We start from the raw sequence: 14,286 nt of genomic DNA, 5'->3' as shown, positions 1-14,286 counted from the left end.
GGAGGCTTTCCACGAGAGGGACTCGCTGCAGAGGCAGCTCAACACCGCCTTACCTCAGGTAGGAGGGAAGGGAGCCACCTAAACACAACACCCCCCTTCCCTTTCCCTTTCAAATAAACACTCACTCCAGGCCTTTGCCTTGCTCCCTTTCTCCTTCTGCTACTTTGTTAACAACTGCAGGCACTAAAAGCTGCCCACTTTCATAAAACCAATTTTTTAAAAACTTCTGTCTAAATTCAAAGGGAGGGGAGGGAGGGGGGCTCAGCTCTTCTAGTAGCAGACCTTTTTGTTGTCTCTTTCTGAGTCAAGATTCCCTCCAACAAACAAAAACACACGCACACGACACTTTGTGCAAGAAGAATGTTGACAATTCACCTTAATTTAACCCTTTTTCTTGTAAAGGGGGCAATCTACTCGGGATCGAGTGGAATGTAATTATTTCATTACAAAGCAACGCACTCCTTCCCCCGCCCCGTTACCTTCACTCAAAGGCTGCTTTTCCCAAGGGCATGGAGTAGGTACTTTCTGAACACAGTCTCTTTTTAGGAACAAAACCCATTGTGTTTAAATATATCAAATACAAGTTTTTGGTGACGAGGTGATTTCAAATGATATAAGTCAGTCTGGCTGTCATTGTTAGCGAAAAGATATGCTTGCCTCACAGTGGTACAGCTAGGATATAAACGCACCTTGAAACTTTGGGCAAGCTAGTTGTTTATTATTACATTTTTGTTTTTGTTACTTGTTGCCTCCAAACTAGAGGATTTGGTAATCTGGCATTTACATCCAGTCGTCTGTGCTGCTGTTCATGCACTTGCATAATTAGATTGTGAATTGTGTTCCCAGTTTTTGTTGAAATTTTGTATTGTTTTGCATTGTGAAGATAGCTATCCTTCAAGTAGAGTTGGACTACATCGGCTACACAGTTGATGTAGACTTTCATCTATGGTCGTCATGTAATCTAATTGGAAAGGCATTTGCAGTGGTTTGGAACAGAAGATATTAAATTTAAATGCTGGATGAAACTTGTGCATACCGCACACCCTTGCCAAATCTAAAATAGCACATTGTTCTTTAAAGTATATGCAAGTGTTTCCGTTCCAATTGTGATATGTGGTTTCTGGATTTGACTTTGATTTGATTTGACATTTGTATTATAGCCAGCTGAACTAAATTGGAATAATGTATATGTTACAGTTATAACTTGTATTGTTAGACTCAGTGAACAAACAGTTTTGGTTTGAAATTGATCAGTGCAGGAAGTGTTGCACAACCTTTACTTTCTCAACAACTGATTGTTTTAAAGCTCTTTAATTATTTGACCCTAAACAAGTAATGCTGCACCTAGTTACATAGAACAGTAGCACAGAGCCTTTTATTTTTATTGCATTTTACAACTTGTCTAGATCATTTTGAGGCTTTAGACAAACTTATGTTACTGGTGCTGGGTCAGTCGAAATAAAAGCAAATCTTACTGTAGACTTCAGATTTTTCAGCATATGAGTAATATACATCCTGGGAATAAAGAGATGTGAAAATATCAAGCAATCTGAAGAATTGCAACACTATGACTCTGTCCTTAATGCTGGTTGTAACTGGGAATTGTATCTTGAGGATTATTGGCTTAAAGGTCCCCTCTTTTTTTCTATTTCAAAATGTAATCTGTGTGTGTAGTTTGGGTTATGGAATCAGTACATTCTTTGGGTCTAAACGGGTATTACTTGTGTGAAAGGCAGGTTTTACAATTTCTGAGCAGTTCATTATTTTGAAAGAATGCAATTTAATACAGTAAAAGTGTTTTACAGTCAGCTGGTATTAGTACCAGATTTAACTGCTTGCATACATAGGTTGCACAGTTGTTAAACTAACACGTTATTAGGAAGTGTTGGATTTGTTTTTGGTGCCAAAATGTTTTATCCAGCCAATAATAAAACAACACCGTGGCCTTTGGTGTACTTTGTTTCATTTAAAAAGGGTAAATATTTCTGTACACAGATTAAACTTTTTTCCAAAATTGTGATGTAGTTTTATTTCTAAGTTGTTGGACATTGTGGTGTGGAGCTGCCAGCGGCAAGTAACAATGTACTGAAATAAAGACTTCAACTAACCATATAGAGGTAAAAGTTGTTCATAATACTTCGACAGTTGTTTACCATGCTGTGCATTGAATGAAAAGCTGGTCTGATTTTTAAATCTCTGACTGAACTTTATCCCTCCTGGTCCTCCTTGACCCCATTGCAATGGATCACACCATCCCTATCATTGCCTCCCTCATCTCATTGCAGTTAATCTCTGTGATTTCCCTTGCATTAAACTGCTCCTACTTGTCACTATATTACCAGGATGTTTACAGTGGCTTTTGCTCCTGTCCCCTGTGTGCTCATCTCCTAAATTGCTGGGTTTTATCAATTAGCACCATAATTTCCTTGTCAAATGCTGGTGTTTGGGGTCATTCCCAATTGTTGGCTGATTACATTCATTTATGCCTTCTACTGCCACCCTTGACTCCCAAGAGCATGGCTATGCTGCCTGACTGTTTGCCTAACATTAAATTGTTATAGGCAAGAACTTTTTACATCTTCCTCAACACAACCAAAGACAACTGGTTTAGCTTTTACCAGAAATTCATCACCCTAGCCCATGATTTCATCTTTCTCACCCAGCTGTTTGCTCAGGCTGCACCATATTGTTTGCAACAGATTACCTACTTTGACATGAGTATCATTGCCTGCTCCAATTGCATGCTCACTGCCTCTGAACCTTCATTGAAAGCTCTAACACCTCCAGGTTCAACTACACCAATGCACCCCTCACTAGCCCCTCAAGTTTTATTTGGCATATAGTTTATCCAAAACTCAGCCCTTGCCATTCATTACCTGTGTAAAGTGCAACATTCCCACATTGTCTCTGCCCTTGCCGACATAATTTCTTGATGTATCAAATTTGAAACCTTGTCTTCATCTACTGTTTAGGTCATTATGGCTTAGCCTGTTCCTCCCCCTGTGACCTACATGCCAGTGTGCATTCTGTTTTTCTGTTTTGATCTCTATTGTACCTTCCCTCTGTCTTTGATCACAGACCCTGCGTTGACATCTTCAGCTCTATTGTTGTTTGGTGTCCAGTTTTGCCACTTTGTTTGCTACGGCAAAGGCACTATAATTAACACTGAGTTGCAATTAAAATATAATAAAACTCTATCACAATGTGTCTGCTATCGCTATGTGTCTGCTAATGTCACCCATCCATTTAATAGACTTTCCAAGGCTTTGGGCAGTAATATAGGCAATAATACACGTGGCAGATCAGCATTAAATACTTTCTGTAAACAGAAAAATTGATTAATGAAGTGGAACTCGAGACAAAATTCCCAAAGATCTTTCTCTAACTGAATCACACATGATAAAATTTCTGTGGAACTGCACAACCCTCTATAAATATAAAAGCAAAAAACTGCGGATGCTGGAAATCCAAAACAAAAACAAAAATACCTGGAAAAACTCAGCAGGTCTGGCAGCATCTGTGGAGAGGAGCACAGTTAACGTTTCGAGTCCGCATGACTGTTCAACAGAACTAAGGAAAAATAGAAAAGGGGTGAAATATAAGCTGGTTTAAGGGGGGAGGGGTGGGACAAGAAGAGCTGGATAGAGGGCCAGTGATAGGTGGAGATAACCAAAAGATGTCACAGACAAAAGGACAAAGAGGTGTTGAAGGTGGTGATATTATCTAAAGGAATGTGCAAATTAAGGGTAGAAAGCAGGACAAACAAGGTACAGATAGCCCTAGTGGGGGTGGGGTGAAGGAATCGAAAAAGGCTAAAAGATAGAGATAAAACAATGGATGGAAATACATTTAAAAATAATGGAAATAAGTGGGAAAAGAAAAATCTATATAAATTATTGGTAATAACAAAAAGCAGGGGGAAAATCGGAAAGGGGGTGGGGATGGAGGAGAGAGTTCATGATTTAAAATTGTCGAACTCAATATTCAGTCCGGAAGGCTGTAAAGTGCCTAGTCGGAAGATGAAGTGCTGTTCCTCCAGTTTGCGTTGAGCTTCACTGGAACAAGGACAGACATGTGGGCATGAGAGCAGGGTGGAGTGTTGAAATGGCAAGCGACAGGGAGGTCTGGGTAATGCTTGCGGACAGACCGAAGGTGTTCTGCAAAGCGGTCACCCAGTCTGTGTTTGGTCTCTCCAATGTAAAGGAAACCGCATTGGGAGCAACGAATGCAGTAGACTAAGTTGAGGGAAGTGCAAGTGAAATGCTGCTTCACTTGAAAGGAGTGTTTGGGCCCTTGGACTGTGAGGAGGGGGGACGTAAAGGGGCAGGTGTTGCATCTTCTGCGGTTGCATGGGAAGGTGCCGTGGGAGGGGGTTGAGGTGTAGGGGGTGATGGAGGAGTGGACCAGGGTGTCACGGAGGGAACGATCCCGACGGAATGCCGCCGGGGGGGGGTGAAGGGAAGATGTGTTTGGTGGTGGCATCATGCTGGAGTTGGCGGAAATGGCGGAGGATGATCCTTTGAATGCGGAGGCTGGTGGGGTGATAAGTGAGGACAAGGGGGACCCTGTCATGTTTTTGGGAGGGAGAAGAAGGTGTGAGGGCGGGTGCGCAGGAGATGGGCCGGACACGGTTGAGGGCCCTGTCAACCACCGTGGGTGGAAAACCTCAGTTAAGGAAGAAGGAGGACATGTCAGAGGAACTGTTTTTGAAAGTGGCATCATCAGAACAGATGCGACGGAGGCGAAGGAACTGAGAGAATGGGATGGAGTCCTTACAGGAAGCGGGGTGCGAGGAGCTGTAGTTGATGTAGCTGTGGGAGTCGGTAGGCTTGTAATGGATATTGGTGGATAGTCTATCACCAGAAATTGAGACAGAGATGTCAAGGAAGGCAAGGGAAGTGTCAGAGATGGACCATGTGAAAATGATGGAGGGGTGGAAATTGGAAGCAAAATTAATAAATTTTTCCAGGTCCAGACGAGAGCATGAAGCAGCACCGAAGTAATCATTGATGTAGGAATGTTCCACATACCCCATAAAGAGACAGGCATAGCTGGGGCCCATGTGGGTACCCATAGCCACAGCTTTTATTTGGAGGAAGTGAGAGGCATTTAAGGAGAAATTGTTCAGTGTGAGAACAAGTTCAGCCAGACGGAGGAGAGTAGCGGTGGATGGGGATTGTTCGGGCCTCTGTTCGAGGAAGAAGCGAAGAGCCATCAGACCATCCCGGTGGGGGATGGAGGTGTAGAGGGATTGGACATCCATGGTGAAGAGGAGGTGGTTGGGGCCAGGGAACTGGAAATTGTTGATATGATGTAGGGTGTCAGAGGAATCACGGATGTAGGTGGGAAGGGACTGGACAAGGGGAAAGAGAATGGAGTCAAGATAGCAAGAAATGAGTTCCGTGGGGCAGGAACAGGCTGACACGATCGGTCTGCCGGGACAGTCCTGTTTGTGGATTTTGGGTAGGAGGTAGAAGCGGGCCATCCGAGGTTGGGAGACTATCAGGTTGGAAGCTGTGGAAGGAAGATCTCCAGAGGAGATGAGGTCAGTAACAGTCCTGGAAACAATGGCTTGATGTTCAGTGGTGGGGTCATGGTCCAGAGGTAGGAGGAAGTGTCTGCGAGTTGACGCTCAGCCTCTGCGAGGTAGAGGTCAGTGCGCCAGACAAAATATAAGTCTTTGTTAGTCATGACAACCTTTTAAAACGTGATGTGCAACCTAAGGTGATCAGTCAGTTTTGTAACAAGAACAAAAAATGGTGGAGAAACTCAGGTCAGGCAGCATCTGTGGAGGGAAATAGTGTTAATATTTTAGGTCTGACCTTTCATTAGAACCAAAGAAAGATAGAATTGTATGAGTTTTTAAGCCAGTGAAAGGGGTGAGGGAGCAGGAAGAACAAAGTAGATGTTCCGTGATGGCGTGGAGGTTTTTGTTAATGGTTGTTAATTGCTTACATAGAGATACAAGTTTAGAACTGCTGGTTTACTCCAAAGTAAACCAAATGATAACAATGTATTGCTCACGAGCAGCACGAGTCACAATTGATGTGATGCAAGAAACTTATTTTGCATTAGGTACCAGTCCCTGGCATATATACAATATTTAGGTATGAGGTAGCTGAGGTTTGTGTTGAGCTTCTATTGACTGTTGTGCACCAATTAATGAGGTGTTTGGAGAGCCACCAACCATTGAAGATATGTACTCTTGCTTTATTACCTTAGATAAACTGCTCAATGCATTCGCTGCTGATTAAAATTAAAGTTCACTTTTGCATAATTGTCAGTGCAGTTTGATTTCTGTTTAACAGTGTGTCGAGTGAACTTTATGGAGTACAGATATTATGCTAGATGGGATGGTATCTTTTTGAAGCATGAAGCCCCATTGCTATTAATCTGCATTAGGAAAGATCAGTGCATACTCCGGTAGAGTTTATGCTGCAGTTTTTAAGTTAATATATGCTGTGCAAGAATTTTAAAGTAAAATGTCAGATAGAAATGAACAAATTCTCTTCAGGCTTTTCTTGTTTGGTTAACTGCAGGATGGGTTTTTTTTTCTTGTACTCTGTTCTATGAAGCAGTATTGTGCAGTGTGCATTCTACATTTGAGTGTAAATGTAAATGTGCTACTGCAATAACAATGCAAAACTGATGTCCTTTTTGCTTTTGAATGGTTATATGAAAAACTGTTGTGTATGGTAAATTCATATTCCTAAAGCAGCCATCTGATTCATCAATCTGGTGGTATCCCTATGCCTATGTACTGCATGGAAGGACATTAACAGTGCATTCGTTAAGATTTACTGTTGGTGCAAAGCAGTTTCAGCTTTTGGCCGATGCTAAACTTTTTGAATGTACATTGCTTATGAAAGTCACATTCCTTTTCGGGGTCTTGCCCTGCTTTGTTCTAATGTCAGATCCAGCCATGATTCAGAGTACATTTATGCTTTAACAGCAGTTTTGGAATGAAAGAAAACATCATTTATACCAACACATCTGGCTCCCTTCTGCAGCAATAGAATCATAGACTGGATTTCAGTTCTGTTACCCGAATAAGGCAGCTGGATTTAGTATAAAAGTGTATACACTTGCAACATGTATGAGACAACCCCATTTTCCCGGCCCCAAAAATCATGTTTTTGCATATTCAGCACAGAAGGCTATCCTCCCATTTTCAGCCACGGGGTGTTGCACTCTCCTTAGTAGTCGGCCTCAATTTTTAACCCCACAAATGCCTGTTTCACTTACTGGTACCTTATAACTGGATCAAGTAGGCAATAGGGACTGTGTTGTGAAGATGCATGGGAGTTTAAGACACACCTACACAGCAAACAACAAAGAGAAATGAGCCTTCCAACAAAACAAATGAAGTATGAAGATGGTTTTAAGCAAAAGTCGTAATATTTTCTAACTTGTCAGATAACTGCTGCAGTGAGGGAATTCAGTGTTAGTGAAATTCAGTGGTGGGGGAATGGAAGAAGAAGGAATCTGCCCTGTGAAGGTGCCCAAGACCAAATGTATCATGGGAAAAGGGACCAGACACAGGCCTGATCTTAGAAGCATGTGTTGGAATGGGTCCTCAAATAGTCAGAACGGTTACATTGTCATCAGAAATGCAATGCGTATATACACTCTTAAATGGGCCAAATCAAACCGAGTCCAGCAAAGATTTCAGAGAAACAGCTAGTTGGTGTAGCTGCTTTATGGAATAAAAATGTCTAATGTTGCAGCAGAAGTCCAATAATTGCTCAGTGACGACCAAGAAACATCAATGCCAATGACTAGTTTCCAGCAACTCTTCATCAGACAGCGACAAAAACATTGTCACGTCGGCAACTTGGGTGAAATGCCAACGGATTTTGATATGCCCAGAGGGCCGGACTGTGGAGTGGAAAGGTTCAAAAACAGTTCTAGTGAAAGCCACGGCACATAGAAGACAGCATTCACGGTGGCACTAGCCTGCATGACCGATGGAATGAAGTTAAAGCTTATGGTAATTTTCAAATGTAAAACCATGCCAGAATTCGAGTTCCCTGAAAGAGATTTTGTGCATGTCCATGACAACAGTTGGATGAATGAGGATGGAGTGACGTAGATCAATAATGTGTGGAATAGGCGTCCCAGTGGCCTACACAAAGAATGCAGTTTGAGCATGGGACATGTTCAGATCCCATTTAACAAGGTCAGCGTATAAGTCAACTCCCATTTTTGGAAGGATTTTTGGAGGCTTCAGAGATTAATCGTACACCATGATCTGCGGTAGTTTAATTTTCTGCCCAAGTATAACCCAACATTGACCAAATAATTTCTCCTATGGACATTTCTTCCTATGCTGAATTCAACTTTTAGTATGATAAAAGCAAAATACTGCGGATGCTGGAAATCTGAAACAAAAACAAAAATAGCTGGAAAAACTCAGCAGGCCTGACAGCATCTGCGGAGAGGAACACAGTTGACATTTATAGTCCGTATGACTCTTCATCAGAACTAAGGAAATAGAGAAATGAGGTGCAATATAAGCTGGTAGAGGGGGGTGGGACAGGTAGAGCTGGATAGAGGGGCAGTGATAGGTGGAGGCAAAGAAGAGATTGCCAAAGATGTCATAGACAAAAGGACAAAGGGATGTTGATATTATCTAAGGAATGTGCTAATGGGGACATTAAAAGTAGCAAGTGGGAGATGGCCCTAGTGGGGGTGGGGTGGGGGGAAGGGATCAAAATGGGCTAAAAGGTGGAGATAAAACAATAGATCGAAATAAATTTAAAAATAGGTGCAGAAGGTGCAATACCTGCTTTACTCTCTCTCTCTCTCTCTCTCTCTCTCTCTCTCTCTCTCTCTCTCTCTCTCTCCCCCCTCCCCCCCCGCCTCACGGTCCAGGTGCCCAAACACTCCTTTCAAGTGAAGCTGCACTTCCCTCAATTTAGTCCACTGCATTCGCTGCTCCCAATGCGGTCTCCTCTACATTGGAGAGACCAAATGCAGACTGGGTGACCGCTTTGTGGAACATCTTTGGTGTGTCCGCACGCATGACCCAGACCTCCTTGTCGCTTGCCACTTCAACACACCACCCTGCTCTCATGCCCACATGTCCGTCCTTGGCCTGCTGCAATGTTCCAGTGATGTTCAATGCAAACTGGAGGAACATCACCTCATCTTCCGACTAGGCACTTTACAGCCTTCCGGACTTAATATTGAGTTCAACAATTTCAGATCATGAACTCTCTCCTCCATCCCCACCCCCTATCCGATCCCCCCCTTTCCAATAATTTATAATTTAAAAAAATATTTTTTTCTTTTCCCACCAATTTTTAAATTTATTTCGATCTATTGTTTTATCTCCACCTTTTAGCCCATTTCGATCCCCCCGCCACCCCAACCCCACTAGGGCCATCTGCCACTTGCTTGTCCTGCTTGCTACCCTTAATGTCCCCATTAGCACATTCCTTAGATAATATCACCACCGTCAACACCCCTTTGTCCTTTTGTCTATGACACCTTTGGCAATCTCTTCTTTGTCTCCACCAATCACTGGCCCTCTATCCAGCTCTAACTGTCCCACCCCACTCTACCAGCTTATATTTCACCTCATTTTTCTATTTCCTTAGTTCTGATGAAGAGTCATACGGACTCTAAACGTCAACCGTGTTCCTCTCCGCAGATGCTGTCAGACCTGCGGAGTTTTTCCAGCTATTTTTGTTTTTGTTTCAACTTTTAGTATGTTGGATTAACGTTTGCATGCTTCAGCAGCACTTATGCACCACAGTAAACCTGTTTTTAAAAAGAGAAAATGCTGGAAATATTATACTTGGGTCAGGCAGCGCCTGTGGAGAGAGAGTAAGTTAAGGTTGCAATCCTGTTGGAAGGTCATTGGCCTGAGCCATTAGTTATATTTATCAACAGATGCTGCCAGACCTGCTGATAATTTCCAACGTTTTCTCTTTTTATTTTAGTTTTCCAGCATCCACAGCATTTTATATTTAAAAACTGTTTTATATTGTACTATTAAAAGGGATTTTAACATTGCATTTTAGGAAAAGCGTTTTGGATTGTACCTTCAGGATTATTATGGAAAGCCCTGGTAATTTTTAAAGAGAGTTAGCTAATGCAGCAGTGAAAAAGTGGAGAAATGGTCGGATGCAGGAGAAGGGGAAACCCAATATTATAACCTGGTGGCTGCAGAAGTCAAATAATAGTTTTAAATTATGGATTAGTTGGACAGGTAGGATTTCCTGCACGTCGTTGGGTATGGGGTGGGAGCGGGAGGAAGAGAGAATCTGAAGCCTGTAGGAAGAAAAGGCAGCTTGGGTATGTAACAGGCAGCCTGTTCAGTACCCACAGTTAATCTGCCCCTGCTGAAGTTGAAAGTTAACCCCATTTGTGAACAATAAGGCATTGATTTATTTGAAATTATTTTGTATTTTGATTTTTACTGCAAACATGCTCAGCTGCTTGCATTGCATCTGAAAAAATTCCCAAGGTATTTGAAGTGTGAAGTGAGTTAAGCGCAGAGCTGATTCTTGATAGTAAAAGTCTTTCTTTGTTGAAAAGTCAAAGAATCTATTTACTCTGTGGATTAGATTTGATTTGGATAATGCTGATTCAGGCTAAATGATTGGCTAACTATTTTTCTGTTCAGTTTCAATGTACCTTGCCTTATATATATTATGTTAGTGCCACTGATGATGAAGCAAACTTACCAGATTCCCTGTAGCCAGGAGGATCTGGTTTAAAAAAAACAGTTGAGCCGGCGGCATTAATACAACTCTTAGCCTAATAGGAAAACAGCCTTACTTTGTCACTAATTTGAATATATATCCCTGATAGGAAAAATGCATCTGTTTGCATCGTATTTGGTTGAATCTTAAACCAATTTTATACCAAGTTTGCAAACTGGGCATTCTTCACTTAAAATGCATAATGATACAAATTAGCACCAGTTAGTACAGTTTGAACTGGAAAACATTTCAAATCAAAAGCAACTTAAATTGATTGTAATATACAATCAATTTAGGGGGAGATGATTTTTTGAGATTTAGATTGGTTTAATTTTCCACAATAGAAAACGTGAAACAAAAAAATTACATTTTCCTCCAGTCAGCTGTTGCTCAGATCTGCACTTCCATTACCCTTCTCTGCAGGGGAGAGGGGGAGATCAGGAGAGATGGCTGTTGCTGGCAGTGTGCCAGCGATGGTGAATCCCTTTACAGGCCCAGCTTGGTCCTTCTCCAACTCTTGAAGCTGTATCTGATCTCGTTGCCGGTTTTCATGTGGATCCACTGCGGAGTTGGTCGGTTTTGCTTCTTCATCTTGGCAAGGAATTGCTTGATCCTGAAGGTTTTGTGGGATGGCATGGCCTAACCTCCACTCCGGCTGCCTCAATGGTGACGTAGTGGTAATATCACTGGGCCAGTAATCCAAAGGCCCAGGCTAATGCACTGGTGGCAAGGGTTCAAATCAAGGGTTCCACCACAGCAGTTGGTGGAATTTGAATTTAATTAATATAATCTGAAATTGAAAGCTAACCTCAGTAATGATGACCATGAAACTATAATCGATTGTCGTAAAAAACCATCTGGTTCACTAATGCTCTTTAGGGATGTAAATCTGCCATCCTTACCGGCCTGGCCTACATCTGACTCCAGACCCACTGCAATATGGTTGACTCTAAACTGCCCTCTGAAATGGCCCAGCAAGCCACTCAACTCAAAAGATGGGCAACATGCTGGCCTTGTCAGCAACGCCCACCCCTACATCTCATGAAAGAATGAAAAAAATGAAGTCCGTGTTACTAGTGTAGTAGACATGAAGTCAGGGTTTTTAAAACCTGTCTCCTGTCTTGGATTATAAATTGACCCAAATTTTGTTCCCTATATGTTCTATAAAGTTGGAATTTTATTGTTCTCCTTATTGCACTGTCTTTCATCAGAAAGAGTTATTGAATAGTTAGGCTTGTGATGCAAGAATAGTTTTGTCCTCAAAAGAAAGATCAAATATTGTTGGTCTCCTGGCAAACGAAACCGTTGGAAATCCTTGACTTTTTCAGGAAAATGTTTTGTCAAACTAGTGTAATTTGGCTGAAGGTAGTGGCTTTGTGTCAGTTAATTTTGAGATCTCTCCCTTTTGTGTCACATATTTAGAGCATCTTTTCACCAGTATTATTTGTAAGATACTGGAACAGGTTCATTCTCAATCTTATTTCTCCCTCAAGGTTAGATGGGGGATCTGAACGACTTCTAAAAGCCTTCTGTTATATTCAAGTTGACAGCTGGTATTTCTACAGTTGTGCAAATGGCAGGAATAAATCTGGTTCCATGATGTTTAACACTATTTCCTCTTGCACAGGTTCTTTTTGATACAGCACTAATGGAATATTTAGAGTTGGGAGATGCCTAGCAATAAAAAAAAGTTAAACAATTGAGAATGCACCTTATCACATCTGACTCATTTCATGAACTAAGTTTTAATTTTTAAAATTTATCCTTTGGGATGTGGGCATTGCCAGTTAGATGAGCATTTATTGCTCATCTCTCATTGTCCTTGTGGTGATCTTGAGCCATGTTCTTGAACTGCTGCAGTTCATGTGGTGCAGCTACACCCACTGCTGTAAGGAAGGGAGTTCCAGGATTTTGAAAGAACAACGATATACTTCCAAGTCAGAATGCAGCGTGGCTTGGAGGGGAACTTGCAGGTGGTGCTGTTCCCATGGATTCGGTGTCCTGCCTTTCTAGGTGGTAGAGGCCACAGGTTTGGAAGGTGCTGTTGAAGGAGCTTTGGTAAGTTGCTGCAGTGCATCTTGTCAGTGGCACACAGTTACCACTGTGTGCATTGATGGTGGAGGGATTGAATGCGTAAGGTGTTGGACTACTTTGTCCTGGGTGTTGCTGAGCTTCTTGAATGTTGGAGCTGCACTCATGCAGGCAAGTGGAAAGTATTCCATCACACTCCTAACGTGTGCCTTGTAGATGGTGGACAAGCTTTGGGGAGTCAGGAGGTGCCACAGGATTCCCAGCCTCTGACCTGCTCTTGTGGTCACAGTATTTATATGACTGGTCCAAGTCAGTTTCTGGTCAATGGTAACCCCCAGGATGTTGTTAGTTGGGGATTTAGCAGTGGTAAAGACATTGAATGTTAAGGGGAGATGGTTAGATAACCTCTTGAAAATAGTCATTGCCTGGCACTTGTATGGTGTGAACGTTACTTGTCACTTATCAGCCTGAGCCTGAATGTTGTCTGGGTCTTGCTGCATATTGGCATGAACTGCTTAAGTACCTGAGGAGCCTGGAATTGTGCTGAATGTTTTGCGATCATCAGCTTTGGTCAGACCTTACGATGGAGGGAAAGTCACTGACAAAGCAGCTGAAGATGGTTGGCCCTAGGACACGACCATGAGGGACTCCTGCGCTGATGTTCTGGGACAACCACAACTATCTTCCTTTGTGCTAGGTGTGACTCCAACCAGTAGATAATCCCCCCCCTCCCCGATTCCCATTGACTTCAGGTTTAAGGCTCCTTGATGCCACACTTGGTCCTTGATGTCAAGGGCAGCTACTCTCATCTCACCTCTGCAGTTCAGCTCTTTTGTCCATATTTGGACTTAGGCTATAATGAGGTCTGGAGCTGAATGGCCCTGGTGGAGTCCAAACTGAATGTCGGAGCAGGTCATTGTTGAGTAAGTACCACCTGATAGCACTGTCAACAACTCCTTCTATCACTTTGACCAAGAGTAGACTGATGTAGCGGTAATTTGCCAGGCTGGATTTGTCCTGCTTTTGTGGATAGGAGATACCTGGACAATTTTCCACATTGCTGGGTAGGTGGCAGTGTTGTACCCACACTAGAACAACGTGGCTTGGGGCATGGCTAGTTCTGGAGCTCAAGCCTTCCGCACTGTTGCTGGAATGTTGTCAGGGCCCATAAGTTTGCAGTATTCAGTGCCACCTTGATATCATATGGAGTGAATCAAATTGGCTGAAAACTGGCATCTGTGATGCTGGGGACCTCAGCAAGTGTCCAAGTTCATCATCCACTCAGCACTTTTGGCTGAAGATAGCTGTAAATGCCTGAACCTTGTCTTTTGCACTAATATGCTGGGCTCCTACATTGAGGGTGGAATATTTGTGGAGCCACCTCCCCCATTTGGTTGTTTAATTGTCCAGCACTATTCATGACTGGATGTGGCAGGACTGCAGAGTTTGGGTCTGATCTGTTGGTTGTGGGATCGCTTAGCTCTGTCTAGTGCATGCTGCTTTTGCTGCTTGTCAAGCAGGTAGTCCTGTGTTGTACCTTCAC

The 14,286-nt window shown here is 42.6% G+C and overlaps 2 protein-coding genes across 2 annotated transcripts in view; one reads left to right on the top strand and one right to left on the bottom strand.

Annotated features, from left to right (window-relative positions):
- The first annotated feature begins 6 nt into the window (after positions 1–6).
- Positions 7–14,286, top strand: part of LOC144684986 (liprin-alpha-1-like) — a 163,319-nt gene continuing 149,039 nt past the window's right edge. The window contains exon 1 of the mRNA XM_078549482.1: positions 7–58. The gene's annotated coding sequence lies outside the window, so the exon portion shown is untranslated. The remainder of the gene's footprint in view (positions 59–14,286) is intronic.
- On the bottom strand, positions 11,199–11,362 carry LOC144684252 (large ribosomal subunit protein eL39-like). Its single transcript, XM_078547890.1, has one exon. The coding sequence runs from the start codon at positions 11,346–11,348 to the stop codon at positions 11,199–11,201; it is 150 nt and encodes a 49-aa protein (XP_078404016.1). The 5' UTR covers positions 11,349–11,362.

Source organism: Cetorhinus maximus, chromosome 9, assembly GCF_964194155.1.
Source record: "Cetorhinus maximus chromosome 9, sCetMax3.hap1.1, whole genome shotgun sequence".
Taxonomy (NCBI): Eukaryota; Metazoa; Chordata; class Chondrichthyes; order Lamniformes; family Cetorhinidae; genus Cetorhinus; species Cetorhinus maximus.
The sequence above is the reverse complement of the archived record's forward strand: the minus strand, read 5'-3'. Positions and strand labels throughout refer to the sequence as shown.

Bases quoted from the DNA above. Each gene is read 5' to 3' on its own strand.
- LOC144684252 (XM_078547890.1), bottom strand. From the start codon at position 11,348: ATGCCATCCCACAAAACCTTCAGGATCAAGCAATTCCTTGCCAAGATG.